At 41.3% G+C, this 19,194-nt stretch overlaps 5 protein-coding genes across 10 annotated transcripts in view; 3 read left to right on the forward strand and 2 right to left on the reverse strand.

The window, feature by feature from the left end:
• Positions 1-3,659, forward strand: part of calcoco2 (calcium binding and coiled-coil domain 2) — a 20,129-nt gene extending 16,470 nt beyond the window's left edge. Inside the window, exon 11 of the mRNA XM_077501729.1 lies at positions 656-3,659. Coding sequence (XP_077357855.1) covers positions 656-820 — 165 coding nt within the window. The 3' untranslated portion in view covers positions 821-3,659. The remainder of the gene's footprint in view (positions 1-655) is intronic.
• On the reverse strand, positions 1,848-5,332 carry snf8 (SNF8 subunit of ESCRT-II). The gene is made up of 8 exons (XM_077501731.1): positions 4,152-5,332; positions 3,662-3,712; positions 3,444-3,582; positions 3,256-3,360; positions 3,103-3,175; positions 2,875-3,016; positions 2,714-2,788; positions 1,848-2,565 (listed from the first exon to the last, which is right to left on the reverse strand). The coding sequence occupies exons 1-8, from the start codon at positions 4,203-4,205 to the stop codon at positions 2,428-2,430; spliced, it is 777 nt and encodes a 258-aa protein (XP_077357857.1). The 5' UTR covers positions 4,206-5,332; the 3' UTR covers positions 1,848-2,427.
• Positions 4,828-12,500, forward strand: msl1b (MSL complex subunit 1b). 5 transcript variants are annotated; one of them, XM_077501724.1, is made up of 10 exons: positions 4,893-4,990; positions 5,490-5,539; positions 6,208-6,814; positions 7,810-8,009; positions 8,222-8,526; positions 8,607-8,728; positions 8,803-8,870; positions 9,671-9,795; positions 9,940-10,012; positions 11,239-12,500. In XM_077501724.1, exons 3-10 carry the CDS (start codon positions 6,245-6,247, stop codon positions 11,327-11,329), a joined length of 1,554 nt encoding a protein of 517 aa, XP_077357850.1. In that variant the 5' UTR covers positions 4,893-4,990; positions 5,490-5,539; positions 6,208-6,244; the 3' UTR covers positions 11,330-12,500. The 5 variants fall into 5 exon arrangements, with proteins under 5 accessions (XP_077357849.1, XP_077357850.1, XP_077357854.1 ...); XM_077501728.1 differs by lacking the exon at positions 4,893-4,990 and adding an exon at positions 4,997-5,250; XM_077501723.1 differs by lacking the exon at positions 5,490-5,539 and having other exon boundaries at positions 4,828-4,990.
• On the reverse strand, positions 12,364-18,052 carry chmp2a (charged multivesicular body protein 2A). Of its 2 annotated transcripts, none has more exons than XM_077501732.1 (6): positions 17,881-18,052; positions 14,478-14,645; positions 14,225-14,404; positions 13,880-14,010; positions 13,699-13,760; positions 12,364-13,247 (listed from the first exon to the last, which is right to left on the reverse strand). In XM_077501732.1, the coding sequence occupies exons 1-6, from the start codon at positions 17,905-17,907 to the stop codon at positions 13,126-13,128; spliced, it is 690 nt and encodes a 229-aa protein (XP_077357858.1). In that variant the 5' UTR covers positions 17,908-18,052; the 3' UTR covers positions 12,364-13,125. The 2 variants fall into 2 exon arrangements, with proteins under 2 accessions (XP_077357858.1, XP_077357859.1); XM_077501733.1 differs by lacking the exon at positions 17,881-18,052 and adding an exon at positions 15,347-15,515.
• Positions 15,733-17,249, forward strand: mrm1 (mitochondrial rRNA methyltransferase 1 homolog (S. cerevisiae)). The gene has a single exon (XM_077501730.1). The coding sequence runs from the start codon at positions 15,979-15,981 to the stop codon at positions 17,038-17,040; it is 1,062 nt and encodes a 353-aa protein (XP_077357856.1). The 5' UTR covers positions 15,733-15,978; the 3' UTR covers positions 17,041-17,249.
• Positions 18,053-19,194: the final 1,142 nt, after the last annotated feature.

Below are 19,194 nucleotides of genomic sequence, written 5' to 3' on the forward strand. Positions count from 1 at the left end.
ATAAAGCGCTTTAACTACACCGTACGGTGCTCAAAGCGCTTTACAGTGCCTCACATTTACCCATTCACACACCAGTGGTCAGCTCCTGCTATGCTAGGAGATGATCACTCTACCACTGAGCCATGCCGACCTCAATTCAAAATGACACTTCGCAGGGTCTTATCTTTTGACGGCATGTTTTTAACTCATTAGCTCCCAAAAACGTATAAATACGTCATATTGTAAATGTTTTAAGTGTCCCAAAGACGTACTTATACGTTTGTTGTTGTTGTTGTTGTTTTTATGCCAGAGCATAGAGAAGGCTTTGATGCAGTCTCTCTACTGCAGAAAATGGTTGAGTGGCAGCAGAGTATAAGAGATCAACCAGGCCATGTTAAAAAAAAAGCTGACTTCCCCACAGTTCTAAGCAGAATTGTGAAAAACGATGAAACTTAGCTATGTTCTATTGCTAATTGCTGCACAGCGGAAACAGATAGGAATATACTTTTTTTCCCTGATAAAAGAAGAGACTTTAATCTCTCTTTTGGTATGTTCCATTTTTTATAGCAATAGAACATATTTCGCGGGCCTTGAAAAATCTGTCAAAATCCAGGAAAATACTTAAGTGAAAATGGTTGGGAGTGAATGAGTTAATGTGTCCTTCCACCTCCACCAGCCGATTTTGATGTGCCGCCACTGTCTGGAATGCTTTCCGGGAAGTACGCGGGCGGAGGTGGAGTGTCACGAGCGCAATCATCAAGTGTGTCCCTTCTGCACGCTCATCTGCGACGACATGGAGCAGAACGTGTTTGAAGACCACGTCTACAGTCACGAGATGTGATTGTGAAAAGCACCTGCAAAGTGTTTCTAAATAAGAAGCAACTGAGTGGTTTAAAAGCAGGAAGGTGGTCTTGGGCATTGATTTTTGTATTTCCCTATTGCCGCTAAGTCGAGACCCACTTATATAGAAGTTGACAAACAAGAAAATCTACTGTGCACAAATAGCATTTACGAATATGTACATTTTATTTTTAACTACACGGGATTAGGATGAACGTGACAACTGCATGTAAAATTAAATTTCACGATTGTACAAAATACATCTACCAAATGTCACTTATACCTTGACAGTGAGCTCTTCTTTTTCTGAAAGAGCGTGAGAGCAGTAGCACGAAATTTAATACACCTGCTCAAATTGGACATTTTCACTTCGGGGTGTACTCACTTTTGTTACCATCAGTCTACTTTAGACTCTACAATACTGTTATTTTGAACGTTTTTAATTTACACTATAAAATCTGTACACTGACTACATTGTAGCAAAGAATCATAACTTTTGATGTTGCATGAGAATATAATATTGACAATTATTTTTTTGTCAAATACTGGATGTTCCATGTAGGATCTCAGTATGGTAAAGATGTGTACTATATTGAACGTACCGTTCCACCCCAAGTAAGAATGTTTTTGGCGCATGCCTGTCAAGGTAATATTTTCCATAAATTAAAGGCAAGTCAGTTAAATTTAATTTTACTAATTGTACATTTATAGGAATAATGTGTCAATAGTCTAACCTAACCAAAAGCAATAGTAAGGTCAGCATTACAGTCAATATCTTTATGAAAAACATCTTGGCCATTAATATAAAATTAATAGCAAGGACGGCTGTAACTGAGTATGCTTTCTTCCACTGCATGACCACATATTCTTAACACTGAGGCAAACTAGTTCATAACCTCAAAATGTATTTTATTTACCGTATTACTACATTTCGATGACCCACTTTTTGGTCTCGGCTGAGAATCGTTGCTTTTAGAAGAGCTGAAAGATTGCTAAAGCTTTGCACAGTCTTAAAGAAATCACAACAGTCTAAATATATTTTTATTGATATGACATGTTTTTTTTGACAATAAACTGTCCGCTGACATAAAAAAAAAAAAAAAGGCTCAGCTGTTTTTTGATAACATTGACATTGATGTGTTGACATTACAGTGTTCTCCTGCTATATTACAGATTTTTGGTGGTAGTTTTTATTACGACATTTTACAGTATACAATGAAGTCTAAATTTAGTGTCGCAAGCCATCAGTGTAGTAGCATGATGTGTCGCAACAGGCCGGGCAGTACTGAGGACTAGTATACATGACATCATGTGGTTTGGTTGAACATTTTGGTGTACATATGTTGTGAATTTTCACCTATTGCAGGTGTTTGAATAGGGGTTCACTGTACTGGCATTTCGTACACACGCATTAAACACGCCCCCTTGCGATGACACAATATGCACTAACAAGTCCCCATCCTCGGTTTGGTCAGGCCCGGGTACACGGATCCAGGATTTTTTCTCTCCTGGGGCTTGACCGGATACATGGGAGCTTAGAAAATAATTTATAAAATTTTGAATATCAAAATGTTGCAGGGGCTTAACTGGGGATACACATCATCACCGTCAGGGGCTCATTTGATTGGCCTCCTCGGGCGTGACATCACGGGAGGTGAGCTCGGAGAAGAGGGCGGGCAGCCAGTACTGCGGCTCGCCCAATGCCTGAGAGTCCAGCCAGGCCAGGCCCTCCTTCAGTAGGTGGTCCTGGCAATGACAACACAGATTAGAATGATGCTAAAGGGGCTGATTTGCTATGATATGATGTGATGTATTAACAAAAGTTGTTTTAATATTTCATTTTAAGGCCATATCCACCATCCTTGTGGCCCAGACACTGTTGACATGGACTCACCAGGACGTGACTCGCTCGCTCCTTCTCCCACTTGAGACTGTCCTTTATCTCGCTCACCGTCACATAGCCCTTCTTCTACAAATCAGTGACAAGCAGAACTGGTTTGTAGGACTAGAGATGAAACTTTTTTTTTTTTTTTTTTTTATGTGTGTATGGCTTACTTCAGCCAGCTGCAGGACCACCGTGTGATCCATGTTGAGCTCCGCCGGGACAGACTGCACCAAGTAGGAGCCGCCCACCGGAATCATCCCGAAACCGTTGCCCATGACTTTGAGTTTCTTGATGGCTCGGACCAAATCATCCCTGGGTTTAATGTAATGGCTTTAATCATGCAACTTGAGGATTTGACTTTGCATTAAATTATAAACTATTTTCTCGAAGAAACTTACTGGCTGACATCCTGAGCGTATTTACTGCGTCCCTTAAGCACCCTATGATGGAGTTCATCCAAAGTGATGAGTCCTGGCAAAAAAACAAGAGCAAAGTTCATCACTCCTGTGACCTCTGTGATGGTAATAAAATGGTGTTATCATTTAATTAACCTCCATTTCTGTGCTTGAGAGCCAAGCAAACCTCGATAATCTGCACGCCGAGTTCATAGTAGAAGTCACCCACGCCAAGCATCTCTGACCAGAAACCTTTGCCGGCTGTCAACAAAACAAACTTGTATTTACAAAAAAAAATACACTCAAGAGTAAGTTCAAACATTCTTCTTAATAGTGATTCTGACAGGCAAGCGGGTCAACTCCAATAGTGGCACACATCTCCTGAAACTGGACCCGGAACTGGGAACTCTTGCGGATTTCCTGTTTGTGCTTGCTGGCAAACTCCTCCAGGTTGGACTTGAATGTGTCCAACTGCTTGGACATCTGACCGATATGGAAAGGAAAAATAACTAACACGGTGCTGTTGTGGACACACTTCAAGTAACAAAGTGAATGAACTTGCCTGAATTATTTGATCCTCTGCAAGAACAGTTCCTCTCTCTTTGTATTTGGCCTGAAAAGAAAATGCAACTGTAAATTCAGTCAAAAAACAATGGTGTCAATTCATTAAGACATTTTACTTGAATTTATTTATTCGAATTATGAATGAATCCCTGCCCAACAACAGTTCAGTAGTACTTTAACTTTTATGTACATTTTCATTTATTTATTTTTTAGAGTTGTTTGTTTTCAAACGTTTAACTTTGTTCAACCTTTACTTTACTTTTATGTGTAATACAGTGTTACAGTGGTTTACAATATTAAATGTAATTTTTAGGGAGAAAACCTCGTTTTTGATGAATAGTTAGGCCTACTACACTTATAAATTTTAATGTTGGTGATGTTTATTTTTTCATAGCTTTTATATATGAGGTTTGCTTTCAGTGTTGACAGCTCAGATGTTTGTTATATTTTAATTACATAACACTGAATTAAATAGAATGTTTTCTTACCTCTGCTAGCTTCTTTTTGGCGATGGCGCCCGCACCGACGCCTCTCCGGTGCATTTTGATTTTAATAAGAAAAATAATAATAATGAAATGATGATAATAGACACCGATAATGTCCAAAGTGATGACAACTTTAGATGTTACGAAGGAAGCTAAACAACACGTTATGTTTACTTAAGTCTAAGCGAGCACTTTTCTCAATTTACACCAAAATACGCAACAATTTAAACCCGCTAGCTCTATAGGATTCAGCTTACAGATGTATTTCAAGTTAAAGTGCGATGAAAAATGTAAAATTTTTAGGGACATTTGCTTCAAATGGCAGAGGTTTAGGCTACTTCCGCGCAAGCGTTTCCATTTTGTCTGTTTGGTGGGAAATAAACAAGGATTTTCTAAACGTCGCCCCCTTGAGGCTTGGCGAATATTGCAACTCAATTTTCACGTTTCTCAAACTGTATAAATTTAAACGAAAAAATGAGAAGTTTGGGTGGAAAAAATGCGGATTATCTATTTCAAAGAAAGGACTGTCTTCCAAAAACGAAAATACATTAGAGTGATTTAGTAACGAGTAAATAAAACATGAAAACTACTAGCGCTTCAAGAATTACATGCTACCGGGATACTTTGATTATGGTTATCCCTTTTAAAATGATTTCCACACTATTGCGCCACATGTCTGGTTGACTGATGATTTGGTGTGATCTGTGATGTGTCCTCATGGAAACCTCAAAGCAAGACATGGCCAGCCAACACATCGCGCATGCGCAGTAGAGAACGCTTTAAAACTAGACTTGAGGAGGGAACATGACGAGTATTGTTCGTGGACTTCACTTATAGCCCGGGTAAGCTCAAAATTGCACACAGTAGGTTTTTAAACACGTGTGAGGGTTCTAAGTATTGAGACGCGTTCGGTTTGGCGGCGTTGCTTTGGACGCCTGTTTTTTGCGTGTGTGGCTAAGCTAGCAGGCTAGCCACTGGCGCTAGGTAGCTGTTATTGTTTTTTCACGGCAAGCTAAAATGGAGGCGCTAAAATGGAGGTTGCCCCACTGCCACTCCCGGGTCCTTGAACGTCTCGACACACTTCGGCTAAATCAACGCAAACGTGAGTTGTTCGTCGCCGAAGTGTTGCAGTTCTTTCGTGTTTGTATGGCGTGTGCGCGCTTGCGTAGCTTTGCTTGGAATTCGAACCCCGGCGTGTGACTCGTATGAAAAAGGAAGGGGAACGCAGACTTGACGTAAAGTAACAACATGAAGCAGGCGAGCGTATTTGTTCAGACAAGACACGAGTCGACACAGCCGTGAGTGTCACAAACAAAAGCGTGTCTTTACGTTTCTTTGCAGGGTTTGCTCAAATTGAGGCAAGAATGATGAAAATGTGATCATTCGCACAGGTGCTTATGGCTCGCTCAAAGAAAGACTTTTGTACAGTATTTAAATGTATTTTTTCTTAGACGTTTTCTTATTCTTAAAAAAAAAATACTCGTTTATTTTATCATATTTCTCTAGAAAGATTAAACCACATGGTGTAATGCCCATGGATGAGAGGAAAGGGACTAAATGGTTTGTAATTGCTTATCAATGCTAAAAATGCTGGAACGGTTTTTTTTTTCTTTCTATTGGATAAGGCTATGGCCTGACTAAATTAAGCTACTCAGCTCACTTCAACATTGTTTCTTAACCCCAACACCAAAGGGTCAACGTCTCCGTTTTCTGTATCACTTATCCTCACTATGGTAGCGAATTTGTTGGAGGCTATACTGTTGACTTTGGGTGAGAAGCAGAAACCACCCTGGACTGGTGACAGTTAGTTTTAGCCTGAGCAGAAACAAAATATTTAAGTTTATGAGTGAATATCGGAGGGTACGTTCCTTCTACTTTTTTTTTTTCCCCTAGGAAATCAATCAGACCTGCTTGGTTGCAAAAGACAATTTTTAATTGTTTGAAACTCCGATGTGAGCGCTTTTACCACCAGCGGTGGCACAAAATTAGGCAGAGATATCCACTACCTCCAAATTCTATATTTTAAGAAAAATACATCTGGTTTGTGTGCACTCTACAGGGGGCAGCCAGCCACAGTCGCACCATGAACAGTCGCCATGAGCATGAGAGCCTTCCCGGGTCCGCATCTGGGGTCCAAGCCAACTGCTAACGCCATAGGCGGGGCATTCTCGTTGCTTCCCGTGAGCCTCAGGAGGGAGTCACGTGACTCGACCTCGGATGCTCCAGGGGACTTCCGGTGGGCCGACAAGATCCCGAGCAGGTCCAAGGGATCGGAGCAGACTTACATGAGCGGCGACGTCTTGGAAGTCGTCGAAGCAGACCGGGCCGCCGCCGCCGTGGGGGTTCTGACCCCTGTCGGTCCAATGGGGGGTGAGGGAACCCCGGTGAAAGGCAAACCCCTCTCTGTGGACAATATGGAAAACCCTCAGATGACTCCGAACAACAACACGCCAAAGGATGCCGACGGCGTCCTCGGCGCCGCGTCCATCGAAGTGTCGTCCGAGGGCAAGTGGAAGAACCTCCGCAAGAGTCCGGCGAACCCTCACACGCAGGCCAACTGTTTGCGGCAGATCCTGCTGCTGCAGCTGGACCTCATTGAGCAACAGCAGCAGCAGCTGCAGTCCAAGGACAAGGAGATTGATGATCTCAAAGCAGACAAGGAGACGGTACGACAAATAGATTAACTTGTTTTATTGACATGCTTCACATTGAATAAACTCGACTATTCATTGATTTCAAAATGTAACTTCCTTAAACTTATAAATCACTGCTAGCCAGTAGGGATGTAAAGATAACTGTGATATCGCGATATTAAAACTGCCACAACATATCGTCGTCATGTCACGATATTAAAAGCAGCACATCTGTTCAAAATAGTTGGGTTGATTTCCATTTGTGCAGTTCTAGCACCATCTGGTGAATGTTTAACTCATTCGCTTCCAGCCATTTTCACAGAAGCAATCCCGTTTGCTCCCGGCTGTTTTACTTGATTTTGACTGATTTTGCAAGGCCCACAGAATATTGTGTTCTATTGCTCTAAAAACATAGAACCTATCAAAAGAAAGATTAGTCTCTTCTTTTTCATAATGAAAAAAAAAGTATATATGTGTTTCTATTTTGCAGCAATTAGCATTAGAATATAGCTAAGTTTAATCAATTTTCACAAATCTATTTAAAATTCTGAGTAATTGAGCTTTTTTTTTTTTCAACGTGGCCCTGGTTGATCTCTTTTGCTCTGCTGCCACCTGCTGGCCATTTCTGTAATAACTACCATTTCTGCAACCGTTCTTTGCAGTTGAGACTGCATCAAAGCATACTGTATGCTCTAGCATTAAAAAACAAACAAACGTATAAATACGTCTTTGGGACACTTAAAAAAACAAACCCAAAACGTATTTATAAGTTATTGGGAGTAAACGAGTTAAAATCCACGCATATTGAATTGATACGAGAATTGCACGCTGTAATTCTGTATAGTGCCGAATCGATTTTTTGTTTATAAGTATGAGCTCCTATTATTTAAGATTGTGACCTTTTTCTGAATCGCTAACCTGATATTCATTGTATCGGGATAATATCGTATCGTGATATTTGGATATCGTTACATCCCTGCTAACCAGCGATATAACCTCAGTGACATTTTTTCCCTCCACCTGCGCAGCTTCTGGCGCGCATCGAGCGCATGGAGCGCCGGCTGCAGCTAACCAGAAAGGACCCGCCGCGTGACAAGCGCCTCTTCCAGCCGCTGGAGCCTTGGACCCCCGACAAGGAGGACATGTGGGACCTAGAAGTGGAGGAAAGCCCGCACCCCAATCCGTCTGCCCTGCTGCCCTTAAGTCGAGGCAGCAAAGGTCAAAAGAGGTAAAGATAAAGTCAACGAGAGAATGCAGTTTCAGGATATATTGGTTTGTACGCTGATAAGCTGTCGCTGAGCTGAAATGCAATCAAATGAGTTGAAATGTGAAATTTGTTACCGACAATTGCTAAAATAAGTGATTCCCACAGCTTCATCGCATTTCGCATTTTCCATAAAAGTCAGCATTCACTGCTTTCCGGTTTTGAACGTCACACAGAAAATCCTGCTTCGGCGAGTCCAAACTCCAGAAGTCTCGCGGCAAAAGCGCCAAGCTGAGTCCTCTCAAGCCGGAGAGTCAGCCGGCGTCTCCGTCCCAGCGAGAGCTGCGCAGCAAGGAGACGCCGGAGAAGAGCGCCCCCGCCAGGCTGCCCTGCAAAGAGGAGGCGGCGGAGCTGAGCTGCCAGATGGACGACCTTCCCTTCCTGTCCACCACGGAGATGTACCTGTGCTGCTGGAACCAACCTCCCGTGTCGCCTCTGCGCGACACTTCTCTCAAGAAGGAGGAGGAGGAGGAGGTGGCCAGTGAGTGTACTCCTCCTCATGTAGTTGATGATGTGTTGGTTGCTTGTAAGCCTAACTTTCCAACACTTTTGTCCCTTCAGATGTACCCAACGCTCACACCACTATAAACTTCCTTTTCCCGTCTTCGTGCCGCCTCTCGGTTCCGTCGTGGCGGGAAAATGTCATCGAGCCGCTGGGCGAGGATTGCTTTGACGCGCAAGAGGTGAGAACGTCGCAAAGACTTGAACGCGAGTCGGGAAAAGTATCAAGCTGAGTTGGTGTTTCCTGTGCGTTCAGCCGCTGGACGACGGCGTGTTTCTCAAGCGCCATGCCAAGCTGGAACTGGACGAGAAGAGGAGGAAGAGGTGACCATATTGTTTTTTTTGTTTTTTTGTGTATGGGGGCGGATATTACATCAAGGGTATCCAAATGCCATTTATTCTAAAATATTTTTATTTACAATCAAAAATTTAAGTATATAATTTCAGTGCTGCCTTTTTTTTTCTTTTATGAATGTGGGACAGTTTTGTTTCTTTTTTTTGGCTACAAACGCCTCATTTAAAAAGAAATGGCTTGCAATTTATTTATTTGTGTATTTATTTTTGAATGCCTGGTCTGGATGTTTCTGAGTGGGGATTTTGGCGCCATCTTGTGCCAATTTCAGGTGCTAAACCACCACGAGGATGGAACAGGTGGTGATTTATCAGTTTCATATTTTTCAAACTCCTCCTTTTAAAAAGAAATGGCATGAAGATTTGTTTTGTTTTTTTTAATTAAATGTATTAGTTTTTTTAATGTGCTTGACTGGATGACTCTGACCTGGCATTTGGCGCCATCTTGTGGCAATTTATGGTGCTCAACAGCAATAGGCTAACAGGTGAGCTTTTTCACAAATTATAACAGGATAGGAAAGAAATTAAACACAAATGGGAGGGATGGAGATTGCTACAAAAGATGACATTTTTGCATCATTTTTTACAAAGCTGTGATCTAACATTTTTAAAAACATAATAAAACCTTAATTTTGTAGCATGAATTTACCTGATGCTGGTAATTAGCATTTTAAATAAATTTCCTCGGTCCTCTGAAAAAAACATATGGACACCCCTGTATGAAATGCTTCGAACTTAAGCCTCATGCGCTTGCTCTTGATTCTCGCACACAGGTGGGACATCCAGCGGATCCGGGAGCAGCGCGTGTTTCAGCGCCTGCAGCAGCGCATGAACCGGAAGAAGATTATACCAGAGACGGAGCCCGAGCTTTTGTCATTCTATCCAGAAACTGAAGACGGTACATCATTGATTGTATCAGTCGTAAACTATTTTCAGCATCTCTATAAGACTTGATTTCAACAAATTAATTGCCCATGAAGGGCACGAGTCAAAATCATTTTTTTTTAACTCAGATTAATGATTATTTTGTTGTTTTTTCTAGTTGAAGCGATCATGATCACGCCCTTCTTGCCAGTGGTCGCGTTTGGTCGGCCGTTGCCCAAACTCTCACAAGAGTAAGTTTGGATGTTTATCCATGTTTTTCATCAGTCATATCACTACTTATTAGAGATTAAATGTGGAGATGTCGCGATAATTATATATATCTAATAGGGAGAGACATTATCTGTGCTGATATTGGGCATTTTGACGAATATCGGTATCTGCCTTTTTTCAAAATCTGATGACCGATAAAAGGTAAAGCTAAAACCATATTAATCTCATGGAACTATTTATTAACATTTTTAGTTAACTTTATGAGAGATGCTTTTGAACCTGGGAACCTTCTGAACCTTTTGTTTTTGACATTAAAACAAAGAAATGTTAATAGTTTATGCACAATTGATAACTTTAAAAACTCATTTTTCTACTTGCTGTCGACTGATGATGACATCACCTGTGCTGAGGAAGTAGCTAACGACCAATCATGGCTCACCTGTTTTCTTGGTTTGGTCAGCAAACTGAGCCATGATTGGTAATTAGCTACTTCCTCAGCACAGGTGATGTCGACAGCAAGTGGAAAAAGTAGTTTTTAAAGGTATTAACTCACTCCCAGTTATTTTCACTGAAGCAACTCCCTTCGCTCTTTACTGGATTTTGACTGATTTTGCAAGGCCCACAAAATATTGTTCTATTGCTATAAAAACATGGAACCTACCAAAAGAAAGATTAGTCTCTTTTCATCGGGAAAAAATGTTTCCGTTTTGCAGCAATTAGCATTAGAATATACTTAAGTTTCATCATTATTTGCAAATCTGTTTAAAACAGTCTGGCAAAAGAGCTTGTTGTAACATGGCCCTGGTTGATCTATACTCTGCTGCCCCCTGCTGGCCGTTTTTGTAATAACTACCATTGCTTCAAACATTCTCTTCAGTTCAGAGGCTGCATTGAAGCCTTCTGTATGCTCTAGTATTACAAAAAAACAAAAAGAACGTATAAATATGTCTTTGGGAGCATGGTAATATTTAAAATTTAACGTATTTATGCATTTTGGGGAGAAAATTAGTTAATTTTACATTTAAAAAAAGTGATTAAGTTATCAAATTAATTCGAGACAAAAATATTAACTTTTTACTGTTGAAAAATGAGTCAAGAAGTATCCCTTTAAGACATTACAAAAAAAAAGATTAGCATTTGTATTTTTAAAAATTTGGATGCTAATGTTTTTTCCCTGAAAATTGGAAATCTTAGCTATTAATATTTATATTTCCTACTCCTTAATTATTGTTCTTTTTTTCTCCAGGAATTTTGAGCTGCCCTGGCTGGATGAGCGCAGCCGCTGTCGCATCGAGGTGCCCAAAAAACATACTCCTCACCGGACCTGTCGCAAGTGAATGTCGCCGAGCGGGAGACGCGGCGGCCATTTTAGTTGGATGCGGTAAAGTCACCATTTGTTTGTGGGCGCGTGTCTTTAACTACTGCTGCTTTCTGTGCGGAGGAGAAAAGGCGTCTCGCATATCACTCGCCGTGCGGTGTGAAGCGGTAGCTCTGTTCTCACCTTCTTATAACATCACTCTTACTGCACTCATCTGACACCAAAAAAAAAAAATCTTTGCGTCGGAGCTCATTTGGCAACTTTAAATTTTGCAACTGCTTTGGTAAAGAAATGTCCCAAGCTAACTGTGGTGCTGTGTATTTGTCGCTCAGTCATCCAGCTTCACACAGTGAAAGCATGTTGGTGAGTCTGAATCTGTTTTCTTTTGTAAGAGGGGCGGGGACTAGACGGGCTCTAATGTTGGCTTGAAGCCCAGTGTTCTGTTCCTTTTGTTTTGTTTTGCTTTTACACTACTCACAAAAAGCCAGGTTGCAGTTTTTGGCCACTTTGCCTTTTTGAAAAGTACTGAAACGCAGAACAGTTGGACACGTTTCGCGTTGAAAAATCACGTTCACCTGGAAAGATGGTCCGTTCTGGAGTTTCACCCCCTTTTTTTTTTTGTGAGTAGTTTACATGTGAATTGCATGGGTTCTATTTAGCTGTAAAAGACATCAAAAAAACAACGGTAGCATGGCTTAACCCCTCGATGAGAGGATCTTCTCTGCTCTTAAGCAAAAATGAAAGGACGCAAGCATGACTTTTTGGCTGCAAGCGTCCAACTGAGTGTAGGAGAATATCGGCACACAGACGAATGTGACATTGACCTCCTCCTGCAGGAGCAGTTAGCTGACATCAGGGGTCCATTGTAGAAGCAAAAGTTCCTAGCTTGTAGTTCTAACGTGTTCCCATGCTTTTCCCTTGCAGTTTTTTTTTCTTCCTCTTCACGATGCAACAGCTTCAACCGCTATACTGTACAAGTGCATAGATGTTGGCTAGGTCTGGAAACTTTTTTTTTTGTCTGTACATAGGTTTCACAAACAAATGTACATAAAACATGGCTGTTATTTTTTTATTATTTAATGTTTGAACGTGTTGAGTACATTCAAAATTCAATGATTGTATGTTGACAAATTGAAAGTTTCGAAAGTTGCATTTTCTTTTTGGAATAAAATGACCATCTCTATGCTTTATGGGCTTGGATTTAGATTTTTTTTTTCCCCCCATTGCAGACACGAGAACCATGATCAGTAATAATTCCCAGTGTTCATTTAGGCAACAAGGTCCAATTTTAATCATAGCCAACGCTTTTTTTTTTTTTTTTTTTTTCCCCGTACACATCAACACACCTTTTTAAATGTGGAAAAAAAGTTTATTCAACAAACGCATGAACACCGTTTCATGTCTAGGTGTAAAAACTATAAACATGTTTTGGGTGGAATAATACCTTGTTTAAATCAGACTACCAGTGCCAGCAAGATAAATTGTTTCCAATGTTTTAGTAAAATGAGCCACCCTTTGAGTGGTGTTCAGCGACAAATTTAACAGCTGTCCACTGATTGATCTATTAAAAAATAAAAAAAATATTAGTTCATTAGTGTTAATTCAAAAAGTAACAAAATGAGTGCACACACTGTCGGGATTTGTCTTTTGGCATTGACAAAAATGAGAAAGGACTTTCCAGGTCCTATGAAATATAATTTGTAATTTTGATATAACATACCCACATCAATAACACCGCAGAAAGAAAAAAAAGCCATCCACCATTATGGCTGACGCTGCTTCAAAGAAATACATAAAGTCGACATGCATTTGCGTTCAGTCTTTGCGGAGGTTATTAAGCCGCGCCTCCAGGTCGGCGTCCGCGTCGGCCAGGGCGGCTTGAGGCTCCGCTTTCTTGCCGCTGGCCACCGACAAGCTTCCACCAGTAGACGGAAGACCTGGAAAGAACAGTAGCGGTGAGTGGACATTTACAAACTAAATTATATTATTTGTTCTATGAAATGGTATTAATTTATCTCAAAGAGTCTACACAACTTTTTTTTTTTTTTTTTTTTTGTCCAATCATTGCAGCCTATGTGTTGCTATGTCAATCTAATCTGAGCAATGTGGCTGTTTAACAATAACCAATCAGATTTCAAATTGTCCACAGAGGGCAAGCTCTCCATTCAGAATGTTTCCATCTTCTGATTGGTTGGTTAGAGAAAGCCAAGTTCAACTGCTCTATATTATGTATGTGGCACAGTTGCATGCTGTTGTTGTGTGTTTTTGCATAGTATTGATGGTTTGATAGTGGTGGATGAAGGTGGGAAAACCCCCATTGAAGTCCCACCCACGCTGGGAGAAATCAGAAAAATAATAGCACTAATGTTAGCACTGTTTTGCTCTTACTTGAGAGTTCGTCACTGAGATTAAGTCCCAGCTCATCCAGGACTTGGGACACGATGGCATCACTGCGAGAAAGACCAGACAAAATAAATTACCCCACCCAGATTTAAAATAAACACTGGTGCAGACTTTTACATCAACATAGCCGCCATATTGAATGTGTCAAAGAGTGACTGTGGCTCGCCTCTCATCCTCGTCGTCTTCATCCCCCAGCACGTCGTCGATGGCGTCACTCATCATCTCCTCCTTCATGTCCATCATCTCACTCTGTCGTTCAAAGTCCATCATGATCTTCTGGATCTGAGGTAGTTTGAGCTGTGGAGGAACACGGAGATGTATATTTATGCCAAGTGGTACGATTGAATATGCATTTTTTTTCCTCAATAGATTTTTTTTTATATATAAATGTTTTGGTCTTAACTACGTCACACATTTCTACGAAACAAGTGTGGCGTAAACTTAAATCAGTAAATCATAAATCAGATTATAACATAGATGCGGACAAATCTGTGACTTTATCACTTCAAACCTGTCTGTTCATGGTGGCCATGGCTTTGGTCACACCCTTCATGGCCTGCGCCATGCTGTGGTTGGACTTGAGTGTCTGAATCTTCAGACTGACGGCCTGAATGTTGGCCCGCATCATGATGAACTTCTTCACGTAGCGTCTGGAACGGACCAAGTCTTTGGCCATGATCTTGACTGCGTCCTGCACACATTTCAATCACAAATTCAGAATTTGATCTTTTCTTTTTTTTCCTTCTCAAGAAGATTTGACCCACCATTTGTCCCTGTTTAGCCATTTTCTTGATGTCAGCGATGATCTTCTTCTCCTGCTGCTCCAGTTTATTTCGTTCTCTGTCCAGATCCCTCATGGCCCGGTTGAGCGCCCTCTGGTTCTGTTTTAGCATCTCTTCCGGAGTCTTTCTCTTCCCGAAAAGGAAGTCCATCTGTTTGGAAGCACACAGAGGCAAAACGGATACTGGAAATTCTATACATTTTCTATCATTCTCATCGTCTATTAATAGAGTTGCGGGTGAGTCATCTGTACTTGAGTATTTGTTGTAATGACTTGACGTACATTTGAAAACAGATACATGTTATTTAGGCCTTACTTTGTCAAAATAAATATGCTTGTTACGTTTTTCAACTTCCACGGATGAAGAAAAACTAGGACAATTGTGATAAAAACAATTGTATGCGCTTGCACTGAATGACAGATGGTACATAACTTACCTGTGTATCCACATTTTTGTGGCATTTGTTCATATGTAAAATGTGTGCCTTCGCTCAACAGAGGTTGGGAAATGGGAAAACATAACCAAATAAATATGTTCTCTGTACAGTATTGCACTTAGTGGGATGTTTATATTACAGAAAGAACGCCACAGGGGTGTTGCCATTTTACAAAGGTGTTAATAATTGTAAAAACTCACGTCGTTAACGTAAAGTTTGGGCCAAATTCGATCTGGACGAAACCTACTTAAATAGTTTCCCAATTTAGCGTTGTAGTCAACTAAGTTAAGTGGCTTAAGGCCTGTTTATTTCTTGGCCCATGACGTGAGGTCTTTTTATGGCCGTCATTACCTCATTGACACATCCCCTCCGCCACCACTACTTGCATTAACCGTCACAAAGTCTCTCAGCTCACCTTGCCCGCTCTCGTCGAACCAGTAGTAAAATCCAGACGATAAACAACGTTTATTAAGACTTCCTCTCAACCGAGCTTCTCAAACGATGATTTTTGTTTTCCTTCGGATACTTCCGCGTTGCCACAGTTTTACTTCCGGTTAGGGACTTCATCCTCTACGTCACAAGTGACGCTATTCGTAGCGGTCACAATACCGGAAGAAACGTAGTCGAACAATTTACACGTTTCTAAATAAAGGCACATTCAGTATTTGAAGTAGTCAAAGTAGCTTTGACGCTGATTTTGTGAGAAAATGCAGATAATAATTCACTAAGTTAAAATGTAGTTGTATTATCCTAATCACAAAATTACCAGTTAGGCACCATTTCGATCGGTTACACTTTTATTTTGTAGTACAACACACTGCTTATCCTCCACTAGTCTCAATGCTGCGACCTCACAGACGAACATGGTTACGACTGATCATTTTGGCAGTGTTTTGGTCTTAAAGGGTAATGAAGCGCTTGCGAGCTGTTATTTGAAGAATCATATCAATAAGCATGTAAAATGTTTCGGCATTTGACTTACTTTTTGCGGCCTAAAGGACTTTATTGAACGTCTGGGAGCAATTTCTGAACAAATCAAGTCCCAGTATGAGTATATTCAGTTGTGCTTCGAAGCGTGGGTTCTTATTTATTAGGATGTGGAGATTTCCCAAGGCTCTGGACTCCCACTTGGCCTACCATAAGCATAACAGAGTGCACAACACCAGGAGGTCCAGTAAGTCTGAAGTGTCCGAAGGGAGGCGGCTGGATCAGAAAGCATCACCAAATAAACTTCAGAATCCGAGGCGAATATCATCAGAGCTTCAGAAGCTTGCTCTGGAGGACTTTTCGTCAGAATGCGAGAAGACATCGAGACGCAAGCCATCCTTGGAGTCTTCAGACCAGCATGAGATTGTCTTTGGAGTCGCTCCATGTCGCCTGGCTCTCACTCAAGCTCGCCGGAAGACTCTGAAGCTGTTTGTGAAAGACGGCGAGGCCTCACAAAGGCCAGCGCTCCTCAAGGTTTGTGAGGAGGCTCATCAGCGACGAGTTCCAATCCAGCGGGTCAGCAAGAAAGACCTAGACAGGATGGTTTTGGGTCGGGTCCATCAAGGAGTTTGCCTGCAGGCCACTCCACTAAGCTACCTGACTGAAGACTCAGAACAGAGTTCAAAATCCACACCCCTTTGGCTCATCCTGGACGGGATTCAAGACCCGATGAATCTTGGAGCCATATTGCGCTCGGCGTATTTCCTCGGCGTGGACCGAGTGGCCAGCAGCGTCCACCACAGTTGCCCTTTGACCCCGGTGGTCAGCAAGGCAAGCGCTGGCATCATGGAGGTGATGGGCGTGTATGGGTACGAAGACCTGGAGGCCATGGTACGGGTCAAGGCGGCGCAAGGGTGGCGGGTGGTCGGCACAGTGGCGGCCGAGGCGCCGGTATCCGGCATTCCCATCACGCCGTGTTCAGACTTCCGGATGACCATGCCCACGCTGCTGCTGATTGGAGGGGAGGGTGAGGGATTGTCCCAGAAGCTTTTGGCTTTGTGTCAAACTCTTGTGACCATTCCAGCCGGGAGACAGCTTCTACCTGGTGTAGAATCGCTCAATGTGTCTGTGGCCACTGGCATTCTTCTGCACTCACTGCTGAGCTCTACTAGGACCACGTGACACGCCCACATTTTCAACTGTACAATTGAAATGTACAACAGGGGTGGGCAAACTTGTACTCAAGTCCAAGCTCAAGTATACTTTAAGATGTGCCTATCAAGGATGGGGAAACCTGCTGAACCAATGTCTGCTCCATGCTCTTCGCAGGTGTTTTCATTTTGTGGCTTTGTTTGGCTGCTTGTCCCGTTCAATAAACAGTTTAAAGTGCATTGGTGAGTGCATCTCTCGCTTATTTTCACTTGAAGCTGGTTCAAAACAGAAATTTAGGCTAACAACACAAAGCAAAAATATTGACTATGGAATAATATAATTAATTAAGTGTTATAAAAAATAAAAAAATATGTTATGTGATAAAAATTAAAAAAATAAAAATAAAAGCGATATGTAAAATGTGAATGTCAAAATTGTAAAATTATTTTAAATACAATAGACTTTTAATGTTATTTTCAGAATTATAATAAATTATTTATGAAAATTCATTTTAAAAACAGATTAAAATGTGTTGCTTTACTTTTAATCGATATATATATATATATATATATATATATATATATATATTTTTTTTTTTTTTTTAAAGCCTCATGGTGACTGTCATCTTTATAAAGGGTAGATCAGTGATAAACGTAACAGAAACAAAAACTGGCGATGATAAAACACCCAAGAATGCTACAGACTAAATGAGACGGGTTTTTGTTGTTGTTGTTTGCCGTAATTTAGTTAAGGTTTGAGGGGCACTCGGACTGAGACCGTGACTGACACCTGACGCGAAACGGGACCGTTTGGTTTGCGGACAACACGACGAGCACACACAAACACAAACGCGGTCCTACAGGGGCCAACCTTATCGGGTCCATCGCCGGAATCCATCGCTGATTAAAAAAAAGAAAAAGAAAAAAGAAAGAGGTAAAGGATGCACCGGAACTACAAAACGAAACCTGCAACAAGCTAGGTGTTTAAAATGCACACCAAGCTGCGCAATGTCAAATCAAAGCCATGCTTTAAATGGGATAAACAGTCACATGACCATGTCTAGTGCTAGATGAACGATAGACTCCTTTCGATGCAATAAAAGCGACACAAATGTGCCAATCAAAGCACAGTTATTCTAATGACAAGGCAAGTGCAAACTGAGGGCAAATAATGTGGAACGAATTGTCTCAGGTTCAAATAAAAAGAAATCGTCTTGTCTATAGATTTTAATGCCACAAGATATATTTGCCTGACAGCTGAAAACATACAGATCAAAAAGTCACCACAAACGCAAAAGTAAAAGTCAAATATGAATTGTTTTTTTAGTAACCTTGAACTATTTGACAAATTCCTTCTGCGTTTACTTGGCCAATAAAGCTGATTCTGATTCTGGCAATGCATCTATCTATGTGTGTAACGATGTAATGTAATCCAGTAATGATAATAGTAATGATTCTGATAAATTTACTTGGTTTGGTGATGTAACGGTGTCTTGTTTACAGTAAAGATTGCGTCAGCGGAGTTGAACTACGACACCTGCTAATTAAAAGTACAGTAAACGACATATGTGGTGTCTATCACCTTTACAAAGGTTAAGCGATAAAACACAATATTTACTTTATAAAACATAGAGTAATAAAATTAAATACAATGTAATACAAACAGTTCGCATGTTCTAACTATGCTGCTCTTTCTGGTGTGCCCTCCTTCGCCACTGGGTGGCAGTATTGTATAAGAGATTCATGGAGACCTAACTACTGTAGTTTACTGTAGCCCCGAAAATACATCATCCAGTTGGATAGAGCACTGGCATGGCTGATTTAGAGTGCCTCATTGTCAGCTGTGAGTGCAACGCACATCAGGGTAGCATAGGACTGGAAATTAAGGGGTGTGGGGGGGGGATAATCAGTCTTGACAGCCAGTGTGTGGACCGGGTCTCTGCTATGTCAGGGCTGCTTTAGAGTGCCACATTGTTGGCGTGGGTGCATGCAAATCATGGTAAGAAAGGCGAAAACATTAGAAGGGGAACATTGGGGGAAAATTAGACTTGACAGCCAGTGCGTGGACCCCGGTCTCTGCTCTGGCATTGCTGCTTAGAGCGCCTCATTGTTGGCCATGAGTGCATGCACGTCACAATGAGAAAGGCGGAAGCGCCAAGATGGGGAAAAGAAGAGAAAATAAAAT

This window comes from Festucalex cinctus, chromosome 17 (genome assembly GCF_051991245.1).
Source record: "Festucalex cinctus isolate MCC-2025b chromosome 17, RoL_Fcin_1.0, whole genome shotgun sequence".
In the NCBI taxonomy this organism is placed as follows: Eukaryota; Metazoa; Chordata; class Actinopteri; order Syngnathiformes; family Syngnathidae; genus Festucalex; species Festucalex cinctus.